Here is a 22,427-nt window from a genome sequence, read left to right on the forward strand (position 1 = left end):
GGGTGATCCGCTCTGAAGACAGTGTCAGGCGGGGAGTGTGACTGGGGCGGTACAGTGAGAACGCAAACCTCACGTAGAGTAAACGGGAAAAAGCGTGGCCTATCGATCCATTTTACTTGAAGAGTTTTAAGCAAAAGGTGTCAGTGATAACTGGCTTGTGGCAGCTAAGAGCTCATAACGACGTTGCTTTTTGATCCTTCGATGTCGGCTGTTGGTGAAATTGAACATGATATGAAGTTGAGTCGGTTCACATCATATACTTAGTATATTAACGCTGAACGTCTTGTACTGATTATTATCCTACCTTTTGAGCTATCACTTTGTGTTTATTTTTTATTTTCTGGTTTTTGTTTGTGGGCATCCTGTTTGCATTGCACTGTGCAAGTTTTAGATGTGTTTTAATTTAACCACATATGGTTTTAGAAAATACGGAGGTATGTTTATGTAAAACTGGTTTTAGATCTGAATTTTTTTCTCTCGACCAAATCAACCTACATGGGCAATGTAATGTTCGTTCTTGTTTGTATGCTGTTTTTTACGTCGGATCTTGGTGGTTGAATGATTTGATGTTCTGTCCAGTTTTTTTTTTGTGATTCGTGTTATCTGTTTTATAAATTCTTCTGGAAAACTTTAAAATACCTTGTATAATCTCTAAAGTATCTTCTTTCCTCTCACCTTGTGTGTCTTCTAATTCCTCTCCTATCACTAAATTATCATCTTTGCCTGAAATGAGAACAAGTGTTGTTGTTCATTTGATTTCGTGATAAGGGACTTTACGATTTACTTGGAGTTCAGTATTTTTGTGATTTTACTTTTCGTTTGATCTCATCAATAATTCTTAATGTATATAATAAGTCGTGGTATGAATGCCAATGAGACAACTCTCCATCCAAGTCATAATTTGTAAAAGTAATGCATTATAGGTAAAGGAACAGTTTTCTACACAGAGCTTTGGCTCACACTGAACAACAATATATATTGGGCCCTAAAATGACAGGTTTCAAACCATTCAAACTGGAAAAACTAATCTATATAAAATTAAAACAAGAAACGAGAAACTCTAATGAACCACATTTACAAACGAGAACCACTGAACATAAGGTTCCTGACTAAGGACAGGTCCAAACAAATGCATTTTGTTAACGTTTTAATGGCTAACAACCATCACTTTTACCTGAAACATTAGTAAAACAGCACAACATAGACAGACACAATGTAACTTATCAATTGCAATATGGCTACACGCAATCAAAAGACATACGCACAGAAACAATTGAGTACACTGAACAAAAATAACCATCTATAACACAATATAGATATAAAAACAATAAGATAAGTAGTATATAATATACAATTTCATCATGCCAACCATATCTTTGAACAAAATGACGCCATATAAATGATATGAGGATGTAAAACTTGAGCAAATACCGCCAAATCAATATGTACACAGGTAAATGAAAATAATTATGTAGAGTAACAGAGGACGGACATATATTTTACCAAAAACATAATAATTATTGTGTTGTTCATAGAACGACAACATCAATCAAAATGTATGGTCAAATCAAACCACTTTCACAGCTTGTATAATTAGATAACAAATAGGGAGAAGAGATACAACTTTAACTAGAGGCTCTAAAGAGCCTATGTTGCTCACCTTGGTCTATGTGAATATTAAACAAAGGAAGCAGATGGATTCATGACAAAATTGTGTTTTGGCGATGGTGATGTGTTTGTACATCTTAATTTACTAAACAGTCTTGCTGCTTACAACGGATGGACGACGGACGCAAAGTGATGGGAAAAGCTCACTTGGCCCTTCGGGCCAGGTGAGCTAAAAAGTAAACAACAAACAATGACAAACAAGCATTACAAATTGTATCAACAGGTCAAAGTAACACAAATGTACGTTTTGAGATTACATTGATACAAGCCAATCGATACTGTTTTATTTTACAACAAATATCAAATACTGAATATACTTTAGATAAGGTACATTGTATATAATACCAATTATATGCTACGTCTGATATCTGTGAATGATCATTTTGTACATCAAATATATGAAACTGATCTTATTTCACTTTACTATTCATCGCTTTTTTGATTTTAATAAGTTTACAAAAAATCACGAAGTATCTAATACTGGTATTAATGTTATAATAATTCGTACACTAAATATGATTAACCTATGGCCCATAGGAAAAGACATGACTACTAAAACATTATCTGTCTAATGTACCATGAACATGAAGTATAGGAGAGATAATAACTACAGGACATTCCATACATACAGTTGACCTATTGCATAAAGTGTAAGAAAAACACACCAAAACATTGACGAATGAACCAAGATAAAAGGTAGGATGAAACCTGCCAGACTGACAAACACACCTCATTATCATTCCAGACACCGAATAAAGCAGCAAAACAGATTTAATCATAGAATCTGAACCTTGATCACTGATTCATGAAACGAGTTCGAGGTAAAATGAACCCTGTCTTATGAACTTCTAGACCTTGCAAGGAACCTTACACTTTATACCAAATTACATTACTTATCATTTTACAAAGGTGGTATTATTCATGAACTAAGGATTAACTTATTCAAGACATAGATTACAGTAGCCCTTTTTGGCACATTTTTTTGAATTTTGGGTCCTCAATGCTATTTAACTTTGTACTTGTTTGGCTTTATAACTATTTTGATCTCAGCGTCACTGATGAGTCTTATGTAGACGAAACGTGCGTTTGACATATAAAATTCTAATTCTGGTACCATTGATTACTATATACGGATCTGTCTATTATTTAGATACCTTTTTTTAAAAATAGCTCTTGACATTTTGTTGGGTCCTTATAAATCTTAAGCCTTCAAATATGTGGCTTCGTGCCTTCATAATGAAGGTAAATTCAGAAAAAGACTACAGTTGCATCATATTTATAGGTCTTGCATTAATTTTTAATCATAATAAGTGAGACATTTTCAAAATTGAACCATAGCAATGAGATAAAGGACTGCAGACATGTGACAGAAAATTTCGTAACAAAACACATCTGTATGCAAAGTATGGAAGCACCTCTTCTTCTACCCTAAGGAACATAAAGATGAAAACAAATGGTTTCCGTCGCTGCCGGATTGAGATTCCTACGTCTCGCATTTATTGATTTACGTCGCAGGCAAAAAACTAACACACATTTGAAAATATTTTTCATTGTATCATATATTTTTCACGAGTCATCTGATAATGATTACATTAACATTCACATGAGCAATCTGATACTGTATACATTTAACATGATGCAATAATATTCTTTTTGGAAAATTATAGATAAATGTTTGGATAAAATTTTACGGTTTTTGGTTCCAAAATATATTTGTAAGGCGTCAAAGAAAAAAGAGTATATTAGCCTTTCAAGACGTTATACATATTTGGACTTTACCTTCCTTAGTTCGCTTCCTAGTAATCTCGTTTCATATATTTAAAACAATTTAATATACCTATTTGCACAGTTGTTTTGTCCAATAAAGTATCTTTCAGGTCTGAACAGTCTTCCCTATCTGGAAAAGAAACTTACATGCATTCCTGTGTTAGCATGCGCTAAGTTTACATTTGAGATATATTATACTTTGTATTAGGCACTCAATATTAGTACATGTGTTGTTCATTTTCAATTAACATCTCAGATACTAATAATGAAATAGATGACTTTTTTATATCCTGATACACAGCTTCATTTGCATAGGTACTATGTATGTACTATTTATGTACCACAAATCTGTAGTACTAGACATCTACTTTTAATATTCAGTACTATTGTGTTACTAACGAATTATTGTGATATTTAAGTACCTATATTTTACAGTACTTGATTTGTATTTGAAATTCAAGTACTACAATTTTTTTGTTGCACGGTTACATTTTGAGCATTTTGAACTTTTGTCTTTTTTTAAATCTCATGAAGTTAGGATGTTCAAACATGGAATACTGTGATCATTGTTTGTATCATTTTTTACCAATATTTTGAGTACAAATCAAGTACTGGAAAATACTCGTACCTAAATATTACAATAATTTTAAAGTAAAGAAATAGTACTAAATATTACAAGTAATTTTTCAGTACTACAGATTTAAAGTACAGAAAGAGTACCTATGCAAAAGTAGCTGTGTAGTGTTCATATGAGTCATCTGATACGGATTTAATTTAACACGATCCATATGATACAGATTTTTTTCACATCAGCTTAATTTTTCTCAAACTGATTACATCTCGATGAGTCGTCTGAGTCGTAATATATTGTATATGAGCCTGCTACTGATTATATTTTACATGAACTTTCTGATAATTAATATGATACTGATAACTTTAACATTACCTATCTTATCATCGTTTTTGGACACTATTACCAGCGGCGTTACTTAAAAAAAGTAATATTTTTAAATTACTTATATACGTAATTTTTGTTTTGAAAATTACAAAATTACTTAATAGAGTTTTAATGAATTTTTAAAATCATTATATATCATATAATAAATAATGTATTAGCCAAATGTTAGATTTGGGAGGAGTAGAGAGATAAAGGGTTACTTTAAAATAATGACAAAAATATTACTTGATTAAGTTATTTTATATAGATATAGGAAGATGTGGTGAGACAACTCTCCATCCAAATGACAATTTTAAAAAAGTAAACCATTATAGGTCAATGTACGGCCTTCAACACGGAGCCTTGGCTCACACCGAACAACAAGCTATAAAGGGCCCCAAAATTACTAGTGTAAAACCATTTAAACGGGAAAACCAACGGTATACATTTTTGAAAAAAATTAGTAATAAGGCCACATCAATTTAATTTCTTGTTCTACGGATTTTTGGATTAAAAAGTAAAGGCGAGCGATTATAATTTTTTTTTCAACATAAAATAGTTGGTTTTGACTATATTAAAACTTGATTTATCACTTGTACCTTGACATTTCTTTAATTTATGAAGTATTTTGTCCCTGTTCAACAAGAAATAAATGAATAATTAAATCTGGTCTATGTATGTGTGACTGACAATGAGACAATTCTCCATCCAATTCATAATCAGGTTCAGAAGAACCCCTTAATGTTATGAATATCCCTTTTATGACGGGTCTATATAAGTTATAATATACATTTTTTGTAAAAACACTTTTAGTACAAAAGGGCTAATATTTTCCCAACGAACTATAATATCTATATGGCATTAAATGGTCAAAACATGTCCAAGAATTTTGTAATATTCCTGGACTTTAACCATGTTAACACATTTACTTTAACAATTTAATATTATTCAAATAAGTGGACCCCTCTTTTAGAAAAGTTTTTTAGAATAAAACATATTTCTCCTCTTTTTGAGTAAAAAAGTTTTCAAAGGTCTTGTATAGTAGCACTATACACATCCTTAGTATTTCTTTTTTCTTTTCTATAACAGTAAACATGGTAAAAGGACCCCGTCAAGGCCCTTGTCTGAGGAATAAACTGATAATAACAAACATAGGTCAAAGTACGGCCTTTTACACAGAGCTTTGATCCAGACCAAACAGCAAGCTATAAGGGACCACAACTTAGTATTGTATACAATTCGAACAGGCCTAGAAAAACCAACGATCTAATTATATTTCCAAACGGGAAAATACCAATGAACCTCATCAACAAACGATAACTGCTGAACGACAGGTCCCTGAATCAATCAGAACAGGTGCACAAACCTGCAGCGGGTATGACCGTCACCATACATTATAATTGCAGTTGAAGGCAAATCCTTTAGAAGTTCTTTGTACTTTAATTTTACAACGAACATTTTTTGATAGGGAATATAGTCAGGGGGAAAGAAACCAATGTTTTGTTCTGTACAGGTATTTCCGCTGTTATATTATACGGAGCACTTCCATTTGGAATAAATTGGTTTCATGCTGAAACAAATATTATCACAGATATTTATAGTGTTGTGGGTTGCTTATATGTATAAAATCGTAATATAAATGTTATTCTGTGATTTAAAATCAAATGTCGAGTACTTTTTATAATATTTACAAAAATACGGCGCGGGAAATGGACATGATTACATTTCCGGATGCGGGAATATAAAAAAATAAAAAAATCTGTTTTGTGGGCGGGTCTGTCGAACAAGGAATTTAATTGGTGTGGCCTAACACTTATTTCAGGAACATACATAATAATGAATAACTTTAACTCTTAGTTGATTCACCAGTATATATCTATTTGTATCAGTCTACCTTCAAGGGTTTGGAAGAAAATGATAGTTTGATAGTCCAAAGAGACCAATCTCTGACCGAGAAGAGTCGGTATGAAAGATAAGTGCGTCAGAAAATTAATTAGTGTTTCATAGTGATTAAATTTTATATTTCATGGGAAAACTAACCATATGACCGTGAAAATTTGTTAAAGCTAGTGAAATCTGTATTATTGGACACCTATAAAAATAATATTCAGAAAAGTTACTCATATAAGTAATATTTGAAATAGCCTCGTTTTCAACATAACCTGTATAGATTATTTTAATTATTTCTTGTTTAAGTAATGCCCCTGACTGATTAGATAACGAAATCTTCGAAGATGACATAATACGTGCTATAAATAAACTTAAATCTGGAAAGTGTGCTGGAAGTGATTCCATCATTACCGAAATGTTTTCGTCGAATCCAGTTTTCTTCGCTCCTATTTTTAAAACTCTCTTCAACTATATGTTTGAAAATGGCTTTTTTCCTGATACGTGGTCTAAAGGCATAGTAATAGCTGTTCCGAAAAGTGGCGACTTAACAGACCCTAATAATTATCGACCTATCATTTTAGTGAGTATTTTATCAAAACTGTTTACATCGATATTAACTGAACGATTACTTGGCTGGGTTGAGGATGAGATAAACTTATAGATAATCAGTTTGGATTTGAACCTGGCCGCTCTACTGTAGATGTTATATTTGTACTCCATGGTATAATAACACATGTTCTACAACATAAATCGAAATTATATTGCGCATTCGTCGATTTTCGGAAAACATTCGACAAGGATATCAGAAGAATTTTATGGAACAAGCTACTAAAGAGTGGAATAAGTACGAAATTTGTTTCAATCATCAAGGCAGTTTATGAAACTGTTCGTTTGTGATTTCGCAATGAGAGTGCATTTTCAGCGGCTTTTGACCATTTCTTGGGAGTGAAACAAGGTGAGACATTATCACCTCTGTAATTTTTATTTTTCGTGAATGACATTATTCAAGATATCCCTATGGAAAATGATAACGATGTCTTTACTATCAATGGATATCTATTATATTTAATTTTGTTTGATGACGATACCGTCTTGTTTGGAAAAACCGCAGAAACATTGCAAGTCTTTCTAGGAAAACTTTCGTTTTATTGTAAAAAGTGGAATATATCTGTTAATACCAACAAGACAAAAGTAGTCGTTTTTAGAAATGGTTGGCAACCTGTTAATAACCGCTTTTTCTTTGACAAATAGGAGCTGGAAATTGTAAACTCTTATGTATACTTAGGCATGTTACTTCATTTTAATGGAGCAATCACAGAACAGGATTTTTCAGCAAGGAGCTAGTGCACGTTCTTTCTTATTCGACACTCTCAAGCGAGTTCATATTGAACATAGTAAAGCCTGCTTTTTGTTTAACAGTATGGTGACCTCTATACTTAACTTTGCGTCTGAAAATCGGGGATTTCATCGAGCCAATGAAATTAAACTCGTTCATAATCGTTTTTGTTGTTTTATATTAAAGCTTGGTAAAAATGTACCAATCGCCTTTTTGTGCGGTGAACTTGGTCATCTACCTATATTCATTTTAAGGAAACATAGAATTATTAAGTGTTGGTTGCAAATAATATATGATCAACCTAATATGGTGTATGATATTTATAACCTCCTGCATATTGATGCCTGAAATGGCAAGATAAACTGGGTATCCGTGTTCGTGATTTATTATTTAGTCTAGATATGAATTGTGTATGGAATGATCAAGAGAACACTAATGTTGCATTTGAATATATAAAATGTCGTATAATTGATCAATACTACCGGAACTGGATTACTACTTTGAACAGTTGTGAAAAATTGTGTTTATATAGAAAATTAAAAAATGAGTTTTGTATGGAAGATTACTAACAGTATGATTTTAATAGTAATATACTGACTAGACTGCGTAGTGGAACTATAAAACTAATTATTGAAGTTGGTCGTTTTGACAATATTGTAAGAGAAAATCGTATATGTAGATACTGTCATGTGAATTGTAATGGAAACGAGTACCATTTTGTTCTTGTATGTCCTGCCTTTAGGTCATTGAGACTACATTTGTTTACCAAAAATGGCCAAGTTATAATTAAAACTCATATTGCGTGACATAAACATGATATAAATATGTTACCTTTATGTTTGTTACTCAGGATGCGCCGCCTCCAAATATAAATGAAAATTGTCACAGACCCTATCAGTAATACAATAACTCCAATTATCAAAGCAGATCTGAAATCAAATAATACAATCCTGCACTCGTATTTTTGTCAAAGCGGGCGCACCAGAATTTAAATAATATCGCATGTTTTGAGTTTACAGATAAGACTAACAAAAACATCACTTTGTTTTATCGAATTTATTAATGTGGACCTTGAGCAAAAGTTGTATGAGAAAATCAAAACGTGCTCCTATTAATGTATCGCAGAAAGTAATAAGTAACTTTATTTTGACCGGTAACGTTCTGTAACTCTACACATACAAACCATAAATTATATTTATTTAAACCCAATAAAAGCTTAACTCTTTGAATAAAGATATCATATATGCAATATGTGAATATTCCGTTAAATCTGATATGTACCCATTGCCAATTAAATCCACAAACAAGTAAAAAGAAAAACATGTTTTCTCAATCCAAACAAAGGTGTACAAAATAGCTACAAATTGAATAAATAATCTGAGCCAACTAAAGTTGATGTGTGATATTTGAAAACATGTCTATATTTGTATCTCTAACTTCATCTAACTTTATAACAAGACAACAACAACACGCGCGTTTCGTCTACATAAGAATCATCAGTTACGCTGAGATCCAAATAGTGGTAAAGCCACACAAGTAAATAGTTAAAGAGCCCTAAATTCCTAAACGTTGTGCCAAATACGGCAAAGGTAATCTATTCCTGGGATAAGAAAATCAGAAGACAGTTTAAAGTTGATTTGATATGCAGAAAAAAAATCCATAAAATAATAAGAATATTGTCATGATTAATGTTGCAAAGTTCAGAATTTTAAAGAATAATTCCATAGTTGTCTCTGTATAGGATTCATAATTATTTGGACTAAGACACATATCATTCATCGACTAAAGAGGGCTTGGTTTGTTTACTCTCTCAGAAACAACATTATTTAATTATTGGATAATTTAAAAGAGGAACGAAAGATACCAGAGGTATAGTCAAATCGAAAATAAACTGACAACATCATGGCTAAAGATGAAAAGGACAAACAGACAAACAATAGTACACATGATACAATATAGAAAACTAAAGAATAAACAACACGAACCCCACACAAAAATCTATGGGTGATCTCAGGTGCTCCGGCAGGGTAAGCAGATCCTGCTCCACATGTGGTACCCGTCGTATTGATTATGATATAACAAATCCGGTAAATAGTCTAATTCGGTAGGTCACATTTATGATAAGGAAGGGGATTGTAGTTACGACGTAAGAAACATATCCGATATCATTTGTGAAACGGTTATTCCACAACGGTCAACCAACTCCTGAAGGCGTCGGTAAAAACTGCATTTGTAAATGTTTATACAACTGCAAGGAATCAGTGGCTGTATAATGGTATGGCGATATCGTCATCTGAATACATTTTTAAAATTGGTCCACATTGAGGTTCAATATAATATTGGTTTCAATTCATCAAAAATTGAATAATTGGAGTTCTGGTATGCCGATTCTAACGTAGATTTGTAGCATTTACACGCGTAGAGAAAGGTGGTAAACATGGCGAAATTAAAAGCCAGGTGTAAATATTCCTAGGAAGGCGGCAATCATGACGCCCATTATACTTTGTTTAAGGGAACCAGTGGAAATATGACTTTCTGGCTTTTGCGTAGAAGAGTTGGACATATGACATCTTGATATATTCAGGCAAAACTTCATTTGTTTTGTGCATTTACATTGGAATTATGGAATTAAATAGATTTCTGATAATTATGAAAGGAAAGGAAAGTAGTATACAAGGCCATGGTAAATAATAATTATGTGAGTAACTATGTAATTATTTTTTATCTTTTTACCATTAATTGCAAATTCTGGAAACCATCATCCTAGGACATGTTGGATAATATTTAAGAATCTTTCACAAGTTAAATTACAGTATTATAATTGATTTTATTGGTTTAAATAAGATAAATTTGCTAAACAACTTAGTCAAATTTCTAGTTTTATTAAAAAGAAAATATAATTGCCATTAACGTCAGCTTTCGATCGCATTTACAGGCGTCAGATTTCGTAGAGAAATGTAACTAGAGGCTCTAAAGAGCCTGTGTCGCTCACCTTGGTATATGTGAATATTAAACAAAAGAAGCAGATAGATTCATGACAAAATTGTGTTTTGGTGATGGTGATGTGTTTGTTCATCTTACTTTACTGAATATTCTTGCTGCTTACAATTGTCTCTATCTATAATGAACTTGGCCCAGTAGTTTTAGTAGAAAATGTTAGTAAAAATTTACAAATTTTATGAAAATTGTTAAAAATTGACTATAAAGGACAATAACTCCTTAGGGGGTCAATTGACCATTTCAGTCATGTTGACTAATTTGTAAATCTTACTTTTCTGAACATTATTGCTGTTTACAGGTTATCTCTATCTGTAATATTTTTCAAGATAATAACCAAAACAGCAAAATTTCCTTAAACTTACCAATTTAGGGGCAGCAACCCATCAACGGGTTGTCCAATTCATCTGAAAATTTAAGGGCAGATAGATCTTGACCTGATAAACAATTATTCACCAGTCAGATTTGCTCTAAATGCTTTGGTTTTTGAGTTATAAGCCAAAAACTGCATTTTACCCCTATGTTCTATTTTTAGCCATGGTGGCCATCTTGGTTGGATGGCCGGGTCACCGGACACATTTTTTAAACTAAATACCCCAAAAATGATTGTGGCCAAGTTTGGATTAATTTAACCCAGTAGTTTCAGAGGAGAAGATTTTTTGTAAAAGATTACTAAGATTTACGAAAAATGGTTAAAAATTGACTATAAAGGGCGATAACTCCTAAAGGGGTCAACTGACCATTTCGGTCATGCAGACGTATTTGTAAATCTTACTTTGCTGAACATTATTGCTGTTTACAGTTTATCTCTATCTATAATAATATTCAAGATAATAACCCAAAACAGCAAAATTTCCATAAAATTACCAATTCAGGGGCAGCAACCCAACAACGGGTTGTCCAATTTATCTGAAAGTTTCAGGGCAAATAGATGATGACCTATATAGCTAATGAACAATTTTACCCATGTTAGATTTTCTATTTTTAGCCATGGCGGCCATCTTGGTTGGTTGACCAGGTCACCGGACAAATTTTTTAAACTAGATACCCCAATGATGATTGTGTCCAAGTTTGGATTAATTTAGCCCAGTAGTTTCAGAGGAGAAGATTTTTGTAAAAGATTACTAAGATTTACGAAAAATGGTTAAAAATTGACTATAAAGGGCAATAACTCCTTAAGGGGTCAACTGACCATTTCGGTCATGTTGACTTATTTGTAAATCTTACTTTGCTGAACATTATTGCTGTTTACAGTTTATCTCTATCTATAATAATATTCAAGATAATAACCAAAAACAGCAAAATTTCCATAAAATTACCAATTCAGGGGCAGCAACCCATCAACGGGTTGTCCGATTCATCTGAAAATTTCTGGGCAGATAGATCTTGACCTGATAAACAATTTTACCCAATGTCAGATTTGCTCTAAATGCTTTGGTTTTTGAGTTATAAGCCAAAAACTGCATTTTACCCCTATGTTCTATTTTTAGCCATGGCGGCCATCTTGGTTGGTTGGCGGGGTCACCGGACACATTTTTCAAACTAGATACCCCAATGATGATTGTGGCCAAGTTTGATTAAATTTGGCTTAGTAGTTTCAGAGGAGAAGATTTTTGTAAAAGTTAACGACGACGGACGCAGGACGACGACGGACGCAGGACGACGGACGCCGGACGCAAAGTGATGGGAAAAGCTCACTTGGCCCTTCGGGCCAGGTGAGCTAAAAATGTAAAAAAAAAAACAAAATAAAGTTAAGAGCAAATGATTATTCAAGATAGTTTTGGGTCATCACAGGTGTACATACTTAGGAAAAAAAATGTCCCCAATGTGAACATCCCCCCACTCTGGACTTCTAAGTTAAAAACACAAATTTAGAATATTTGTTTCTTTTCTACCAAGACACAGGTAAATATGCCTATGCTAGAGGGACAGTCATTCATTTTATAAGGGATGTCCCTAATTTCAATATGTTTAATTTTAATGCAATTTTGATATTACATTTTTTTTCATTGGCTAAAAGTTGCCATTAAATACACAGTTGACCAGGCATAACTGAGTAGGGACCCGCCATTTTGAATTGATGAATCAACAAATGTTCGATTCCTACTATATAATCGAGAATAAAACAACACCTACCTCGAATTCGCCGTTTTATGTAATTTTATCCGAATTTGAAGCGTACAGGTAACGTAATAACCCCCAGTTTGTAAGTTTTCATTTGTATGACGTAACGTTTAGCCATGACGTCTTTGTGCCAAAATCATTCATGAAGTTTCGCGGATTTTTTATTAATTTGACAAATTAAAACATTTTTTCAAGTTTTATCGTATTTTTTTCTTTTTGTAATCCTTAAATGCATTAGAATCGGAATAACAGTACTGTAGTTGAAGAGTTGCCACGGTCAATTTTGATTTGACGTTCGCAAATCTCCGTTTTACTGTCTCCGCTACGCGTCGCCAGTAAAACTGCATTTGCGACCGTCAAATCTACCATTGACGGTGGCCACTCTTCAACTACAGTACTGTTATTCCATAAATAGTTGTTTCTCAGGTACTTATTTTAATGTTAAATATAGGGTCAATTTAACTGAACTAATGTTATAATGAATAAAAAATATCTAGGTTCATAGATCTTCAAAATGTTGTGTGAGGAAAGGAAAGGTTTTCAGAATGTGGTACATTATGCGTTCTCTGTTGACAACCGGATAATCAAGCTTCAATCATTTGTTCCTTACAAATCTATGTCAAATACATGTGAATAAGCTCATCATATATACCAGGATTAAAATTTCATATTTACGCCAATTGCACGTTTCATCTACAAAAGAATCATCAGTGACGCTGGAATCCCAAAAATGTTAAAAAGGCCAAACAAAGTACGAAGTTGAAGATCATTGAGGAACAAAAATTCCTAAAAGTTTTACCAGATACAGCTAGGGTATTTTTTTCCTGAGGTAGAAAAGCCTTAATACTTCAAAAGTTCAAAGTTTTGTTAACAGTTAATTTATAATAATGTACATATCAATGATAACTCAAGTCAACAAAGAAGTGCTGACTACTGAGTTACAGAGTCTCGGCTTGTTTTTTTTTTCCTTTGGATTACGCTTATCATATATTTTATCTTCCTATACTTGTTTAATTTCATTTGACTGGGCGGAGTTTAACCAGTTCGGTCATCAAAGACCAGTCCATCTAAAGATAGGGGTTTTCTGATAATCTCAGGAAAGAAGTGTCCAGTTATGGTCATTGAAATAGTTAGAACATGTAAACACTATACGTGTATTCGCAAAATAAAAAGACACAGCCGTTGATTTTCTTGTAAGGCAAACTTTTGAGATTAAAAACATGTGAAATTTATTAAATTTTGAAATTTGTAGATATGAAGCAAAACTATGACCAATCTAAAATTATTCTACAAAGCTCGTAGTGATAACAGCATTGGACAAAGAAGTTGATTTTGACAAAGTGACAGGCAGGCTCTCTAACTTTGTTTCTTGGGTTTATAAAATTATAGGTATTGATGTTTGACATATACTTGTCTTATAACATCTGAATCATAATATTTAAAAGATATGCAATATTGAATTTCCTTTGCAAGGGACCAACAAGTGTCCATATCCTTCTCTTTTTGTTAAATATAAAAAATTACAGGACATTACACCTCTGTTATTTCTATAAGAGAGGACACGGTCATTAATTATATGTGAATTACATTAAGAAGTAACCTTAGACATGCAGAGTTCTTACTTACATTTCACTATGAGATAATTGACTGTTCGGATCATTAGGTTGTGTAGGACTTATTGCTGAAATAAAATAATGTATATAAACAGAATATTTAGTATAGGATTTTACATAGAATTCCAACATCAATTATGTGTAAAAAAATGCCAATATGTTTATCATTTGGTCAGCCTTAAGATACTATCAAATGAACAAAAATGTTTCAAATTATTTATCCTTCAAATTGAGTTTAAGCTGCTGATGTGGTTAGGTATTTCCACATCCTGTATTGCCTTCCTACAGTAAAAAGCTTCTGGTTAAGTAAGTTTTTGCAATGTTTTCATGGTCTTGGCAACATAACAGATCTTTTTGTGATTAATTGTCTTGTCTCAGTGATGTTAAAACTCCTTGTTTTTTTTTTATATATACATATATAGCATAATATTTTCATTATAATTTTCGATATTCAATATAGGTTGAGTGTTTGCACTTACATTTGAAAACGTCCTCTTCCAGTAGAAATTTTCTTTCCCCTAAAGTTACACCATACAAACAGGAATATGAGACATTAAGATCATTTTCGGTCAGATTTTGGATAATTAAGGTGTATCCATCCTTCATAACCTTTCCATCATACTTTTTATTTGGTCGTCCCGTCTTTACATCTATAAACAGGGTCTGTTGTACAGGCGTCCACCTATCCCATCCACACTCCTCAGGACAACAGTGCTCAACATTGCAAAATAATGTCACATTTTGTCCATAATCCGTAACCTTCCCAACAACCGTCCATTCTAAAATACCTGAAATGTTTTTTTTTATTTATTTCCTGTTCCATTTCAATTGCTTTCGTAGTAACTTCACATTAATAGGGATACACACAATAATAAACATTGATAAATAATAATAAATGTTTTACTGTCAAATATTCATAATACCGACAATTGTTTTCTAAATTTTACTGGTATAAAATAAAGTACAGATGGTAGAAATAGAGAAAAAACAATGGAAACATATTCAAATTAAAAGACGAAATCTTCATCATACAAACAGTTTTCACAAGTTTACGTAAAAGAACAATTATTTTGCTGTTATCCAAAATCGCCACAATATGATGGATTCTAACATTTAGACCAAATCCTGATTGAAATTGACCTACATTTAAGACAACATGAAATATTTTAATAGACAATACATGTTTAATTACCTTGTACATCAAGAAAATCAATCAGAATCAGCAATCGCAGTAAATGCTTCATATCTTACAAATGTCTGCACTACAAAATAAATATATTATTAATAGTGGACAAAAATTTACACTTCATACGGTACTTGCAACCTTAGGCGATACTGTTTGACGTGAACTTGACTGATCGGTAAATGATTGGTGACGGATGTTTGACTGATCGATGAGTGATCGGTGATCGGTGACCCATAGGATTCGTCAGATAAGTCAAATAACCTATGTGAGAGTTACCCTGACAACTGTCATCGATCGATCAGTAAATTAAATTTATGCACGGATCGGACGGATACGTATATATTTAAAATTCTTATGTAAACCGAACTCCACAGTGTTTACAATCGATGAACGCGGACCTCTACGAAGAAACCTTAATTTACACGTTATGATTTGTAATAAAATTAGTTGCAATACAAAAGTAAAAATAGTTTAACAGAATAAGATGCTTAGAGCGTTAAATTGTTTGTGTTGATTAATATTTTCGTATTAAATATTATAAACATCAGAGACATTTAATACATAGTATTATATGACTCTGTTAATCATGCATGCAAGGGTCGGGCACATTTCAAGAAATGTTTATTTGTTTATTTATTATTACTATTATCAAGATATACCCTGCATATATTCAAACATACATAGACAATAATAGTGCATTGACTTGACATATCAACGATATATGGATGAGGCTTATAAACGGGGAAATGCTGTTCCGAGCTATTTCCACGTTTCGGGCCGAATTCTTATATCGTTGATATGTCAAGTCAATGCACTATTATTGTCTTTATACTGCATTATAAAACAACATTTTCAATGGTTGTTTAATGCGTTAAGGTTATTTATTTGATTTAAATATTGGGGGAAAATCCCCTTTAAAAAGGCCTCATATCATGCTCGCTGAGAAATATACAACACAATGAAATGTACATATTTACCTGTTGAAACTCACACTCGATGGTGAACGAAATCGTTTGAGTATGGACTTCAATATCAACCATTAGCATGAAACATAATGATTTATAGGTTGCAAACAAAAATATTAACAAATGAAATATGTTTTTCCAATAATTGCAAAAGAAACAAGATTGACTCGATCCACGCATCGTTGTATGGATTGGAAACAAGAACAGGTTGAAGAGGTCGTATGAATAATTAAATATCATTTCGGCATTTTCTATTTAAATATTCATGAGGAAAATTGATATCGGGTCAGTGACTGTATATGACATAGAAATATACAGTCAACGCATTTTGACTGCTTAAATAGAACGAGTGCAGTATAAATGGAAATAATTATTTACTGTTCTGAAAATATTAATAAAACAACGGCATGAACTATTATGTGATTTTAATTATTGTCATCACAATCTTTATTGGATGTATCAACTTATTTATGGCTTACATGTATGTCACACCTTTTGTGTTTTCAGACGTGTCAGATTATGACCGGTAATTAATATACAAAATATTTTAAACGTATGAATGAATGAATGATCTTTATTCTCATCAAACCAAATACATAGTTACTGAGAAGATATTACAATGATATATATATAAAATACATAAGATATAGCATGTGTGAAATATCAATTAATATGATAAATATTTACACCAAAGATAAATAAACATATAGTTGTACTAACCAGGAGGATAGACTTTTGCAGAAATAGATTTAATAATTCTACAAAGTTTCTCAGGCTCAAGTGCAATATTTCTACAACTCGGTTTAATACAATAAACCAAATAAAAAGTTCGAATAACGCGGTGGGCGTTCGCAGACCTAACGTTTTCCCCAAGTTAGCTTTTTCCCCTTATTTTCTAAAAACTTTTAAATCATTCAATCTTAATGTGTGTTTTTTAATTATTATTATTTATTTCAACAAGGATTTCTACAGTAGGAACTATGGTCATTTTACGTTTTCGCAATAAAAAAATCTAAATTTGACCAGAGACATATATACATGTATATATGTCTTTGATTTGACATAATTCCTTTTCAAAACTAAAAAGTGAATAGCATTTTTATTTGGTCCTGTCCTTGTCGAGGTTTGTCCTGTCATTGTCAGTGTTAGTCAGGTCACATTACAACAAGCTTTTAATAAAAAAAATTCTATATTATTCCTATCTTTATGTATAAAATGGTCAAATCTGATTATATCTCAAATTTCAGAAAAATATGTTTTAGAAATAAAAAGTAATTAGCAATTTCACCTGGTCCTGTCATTGTCGAGGTTGGTCATGTCAGTCAGCGATGGTCATGTCACGTTTAAACTTTCTATATTTTTTATAAAATTTATTTTTTGAAAATATGACATATTATATTACATTTCAAATATGAGAGAATTCCTTTAAAAAATAAAAAAAAAAGTTGTTAGCATTTTTATTTGGTCCTGTCATTCTCGATCTTGGTCATGTCATTATCAGAGTTGGTTATGTCACGTTTTCTAAAGTTTCTTACAATTTTTTTAAATTTTTTTCTTAAATCTCTATATCAAATGATGAAATCTTGTTATATTTCAATATTTCAGAAAAATATTTTGAGAAATAAAAGAGAAATTAGCAATTTCATCTGGTCCGGTCATTGTCGAGGTTGGTCCATGCAGTCAGCGATGGTCATGTCACGTTTTCGGAAGTTTTTGAAAATAGATTTATATTTTTTATAACATTTTGGTTACAAAATATGACATACCATTTTACATTTCAAATCTGAGATAATTTCTTTGAAAAATAAAAAAGTTATTAGCATTTTTATTTGGTCCTGTCATTCTCGATGTTGGTCCTGTCATTATCAGAATTGGTCATGTCACGTTTTCTAAAGTTTCTTACAAAACTTTTTCTTTTTTTCTTTCTTAAATCTATGTATCAAATGATGAAATCTTGTTATATATCAAATGTGAGATCAATCCTTTGAGAAATGAAAAAGCTATTAGCATTTTTCATTTGGTCCTGTCATTCGGTCCTGTCATTCGGTCCAGTCATTAGTGTAACCCTTATTGTTGACGGCCATTGGATTTTTTAACTTTTAATAGTTTCGAATAGGTTGTTTTTCAAGAAATTAAAAGAATGTCAAAGAAATGATATTAAAAGCTTGTTCCCATTGTTTAGAATTACCAAAATTAATATTCTTTTTATCAAATATTGTACTATTTTATTTAAAATCAGTTATTTTTACCATCTTGAGACAAGTCTTCTGATTAGAATTGAGATATAATGAGAATTAAAATACTTAAACTGTTATTTTTGTGGAATAAGAATGCAGTTATTGATTTATTTTGATACAAATTATTAACCATCATATATGATCTCAGTACTTTTTGTACATCAGGATGGGCTGTTCTTCATAAAACATGCCTACTTTAAGGAAAAAGATATTAAATTTTTATACACGTTACCTAAAATGCAAATATTTCTTCATTTTACTGAAAATTATTGACCGCCATTGGATTTTGTACTTTTTATAGTTTAGAATAGTTTTTTTGTTCATAAATTTAAAGGAATGTCAGAGAAATCATACTAAAATTTTGTTCGCATTGTTTAAATAATCAAAATTCTTCTTCTTTTTATCAAAAATGATACTATTTTATTTGAAATCAGTTATTTTTACAATCTTGAGACAAGTCTTCTAATCAGAATTCAGATATAATGAGAATTAAAATACTTAAACTTTTATTTTTGTGGAATAAGAATGTAGTTATTGATTTATTTTGATGCATATTATTAACTGTCATATGATTTCAGTACTTTTGTACATAATGATTGGCTGTTCTTCATAAAAGAATCTTACTTTAAAGAAAAAGATATTAAATGTTTGTACGCATTGCCTAAAATGCAAATATTTCTTCATTTTACTGAAAATTATTGACCGCCATTGGATTTTTGTACTTTTTATAGTTGAGAATAGTTTTTTTTTATAAAATTAAAAGAATGGCAGAGAAATCATATTGTAATTGTTTTCGCATTGTTAAAAATAACCAAAATTATTCTTCTTTTTATTAAAAATGATACTATTTTATTTGAAATCAGTTATTTTTACCATCTAGAGAGACAAGTCTTCTAGTCAGAATTGAGATAGAGTGAGAATTAAAATAATTAAACTTTTATTTTTGTGGAATAAGAATGTAGTTATTGATTAATTTTGATGCATATTATTAACTGTCATACGATTTGAGTACTTTTTGTACATCAGGCTTGGCTGTTCTTCATTAAACATGCTTACTTTAAGGAAAAAGATATTAAATTTTTGTCCGCGTTACCTAAAATGCAAATATTTCTTCATTTTACTGAAAATTATTGACCGCCATTGGATTTTGTACTTTTCATAGTTTAAAATAGTTTTTTTTTCATAAAATTAAAATAATATCAGAAAAATCATACTAAAATTTTGTTCGCATTGTTTAAGATAATCAAAATTATTCTTCTATCTATCAAAAATAATACTATTTTTATTTGAAATCAGTTATTTTTACAATTTTGAGACAAGTCTTCTAATCAGAATGGAGATATAATGAGAATTAAAATACTTAAACTTTTATTTTTGTGGAATAAAAATGTAGTTATTGATTTATTTTGATACAAATTATTAACCGTCATATGATTTCAGTACTTTTTGTACATCAGGATTGGCTGTTCTTCGATCATAAAATATGCTTACTTTTAGGAAAAAGATATAAAATTTTTGTACGCGTTTCCTTAAATTCAAATATTGTTTCATTTTACTGAAAATTATTTACCGCCATTGGATTTTTGTACTTTTTATAGTTGAGAATAGTTTTTTTTCATAAATTTAAAATTATATCAGAAAAAGCATACTTAAACTTTGTTTGCATTGTTTAAAATAATCAAAATTATTCTTCTTTTTATCAAAAATGATAATATTTTATTTGAAATCAGTAATTTTTACCATCTTGAGACAACCCTCATGAAAATATTTTTTCTGAATTTTTTCTGAACTCGATGCTGAAATTTTACTGAACACATTTAGTAAACCCTTTTCTTAAAAATGCCTGAATTTGGCACATTCCAGCAAGTTTTCAGCACATTTTCAGTAAAAATTCAGCAGTACGTTTTCAGTTAATATTCAGCAATATTCAGAAATAATTCAGCATTAATTCTGAATTTTTCTGAACACCTTGCTGAATTTTACAGAATCTATTAAAAACCTTTTGCTTAAAAATGTCTGAATTTGGCACATTCCAGCACATTTTCAGCAAATTTTCAGTAACAATTCAGCAAGTCATTCTCAGTAAATATTCAGCAATATTCAGAAATAATTCAGCATTAATTCTGAATTTTTCTGAACACCTTTCTGAAATATTCAGAACCTATAAAAAACCTTTTGCTTAAAGATGGCTGAATTTTGCACATTCCAGCAAGTTTTCAGGAAACTTTCAGTTACAATTCAGCAAGACATTTTCAGTAAATATTCAAAAATAATTAGTATTACTTCTGAACCTTTCTGAACAACTTGCTTAAATATTCAGAACCTCTTAATCACCATTTTCTTCAAAAAACAGCTATAATTTATCCCATTCCATTGGGTTTTCAACAAATTTTCTGTTAAAGTTCATCTAAGACTCTAAAGGTAAACTTTTCAGCATTTCTTTCTAAAATGTTCAACAAACTAAACAAAATTTAAGCAAATATTCAGTAAAAATTTGAATTAATCTATACTCAGCCAATATTCAGTCTTCAGCTATTTTTCAGGATGGGGTTCAGACCATTTTCAGCTTTAGCTTACATTTTTCAGGAAAGGTTCAGATGATTTTCGGTTATAATTCAGGAAAGTTTCCATTGGTATTTAGACAATATGAGCTTTTTAATATTCTGTCTGAAAGACACTATTTATCCAAAACAAATAAACATTATTTAAGAAATACAATGGTGTCATATGTGAAGTAGAATATTTAGTTGTGTCTTTGTCTTTTTTATTATTGCTTTTTATTTTGTTTCTTATATAGTTGCAATCAGATCAGTCAAGCCTTTTACAACTGATGATTAGTTTGTTATGTTGTGACATCAATGACCCAGCATTGTGACATAAGAAATTTATGAGAAAGTGGACACATTTTGAAGTCGGTTATACATAATACAGTATAGATTTTGCCCATTTTAATCTTTAACTGACCAGTAATGACCGTTTATTATATCTCTAAGTTTTTTTGTTTTTGTTTTATCTATGAATTGTTTGCTCAGCATTGATCATGCCACATCTAATTATTGTTATATTTTGTATAATAAACTTATAATTGTCCCAAGTGAAAGCTTCCATGCTGCTGTTGATACTTGGGCAAAGTATTATAAAAAAATGTTTTTTTCCTTATAAAAAAATGGTTATTTCCTTATAAAAAAAGAAAAGGTTTAGGACAACAAGCATCAGCAATTTGAAATGTATATTGGTTTTGATTGTTATTTTCTTTCATATACATTTCTTGGCTACGTCATTGTTTTAATTGAAAAACCTTATATCCATTAGTTTTTAAATAAAACCATGTCATATTTTTTATATATGACGTATGAATAATGACGTATCTATTTGCTGTCATTATTCATAACCATGCACTTGAAGACCTCTTAATGGATTCAATTACGCTTGCACACATGAAAAACTTGTCTAACAGGTTTGCCAGTCATCGTTGTTTACGTGTTTCGAATTTCACTGTTAACAATAACTTTAAAAGGAAAAAGGAAACAATAAAATCCACATTTAAATGATCATTCAACATGATAGTAGTAAACTTGTGAATGATCGAGTCACGTGTCTTATAAATTATAATCCTGGTATCTTTGATAAATATTACACCACTGGGTCGATGCCACTGCTGGTGGACGTTTCGTCCGGTATCACCAGCCCAGTAGTCAACACTTCGG

General features: G+C 31.2%; 1 protein-coding gene across 1 annotated transcript; it reads right to left on the reverse strand.

Moving 5' to 3' along the window:
- Positions 1-326: 326 nt before the first annotated feature.
- LOC143050941 (uncharacterized) lies at positions 327-15,602 on the reverse strand. The gene is made up of 7 exons (XM_076224041.1): positions 15,525-15,602; positions 14,812-15,120; positions 14,346-14,400; positions 8,430-8,527; positions 3,506-3,565; positions 640-723; positions 327-376 (listed from the first exon to the last, which is right to left on the reverse strand). Exons 1-7 carry the CDS (start codon positions 15,574-15,576, stop codon positions 327-329), a joined length of 708 nt encoding a protein of 235 aa, XP_076080156.1. The 5' UTR covers positions 15,577-15,602.
- Positions 15,603-22,427: the final 6,825 nt, after the last annotated feature.

This window comes from Mytilus galloprovincialis, chromosome 11, assembly GCF_965363235.1.
Source record: "Mytilus galloprovincialis chromosome 11, xbMytGall1.hap1.1, whole genome shotgun sequence".
Taxonomy (NCBI): Eukaryota; Metazoa; Mollusca; class Bivalvia; order Mytilida; family Mytilidae; genus Mytilus; species Mytilus galloprovincialis.

Bases quoted from the DNA above. Each gene is read 5' to 3' on its own strand.
- LOC143050941 (XM_076224041.1), bottom strand. From the start codon at position 15,576: ATGAAGCATTTACTGCGATTGCTGATTCTGATTGATTTTCTTGATGTA. The intron at 14,401-14,811 runs GTAAGTGCAAAC...ATTTTATTTCAG, and splicing joins GGAAGAGGACGTTTTCAAAT to CAATAAGTCCTACACAACCT. The intron at 8,528-14,345 runs GTAAGTAAGAAC...ATTTGATTTCAG, and splicing joins CAATTATCTCATAGTGAAAT to ATCTGCTTTGATAATTGGAG.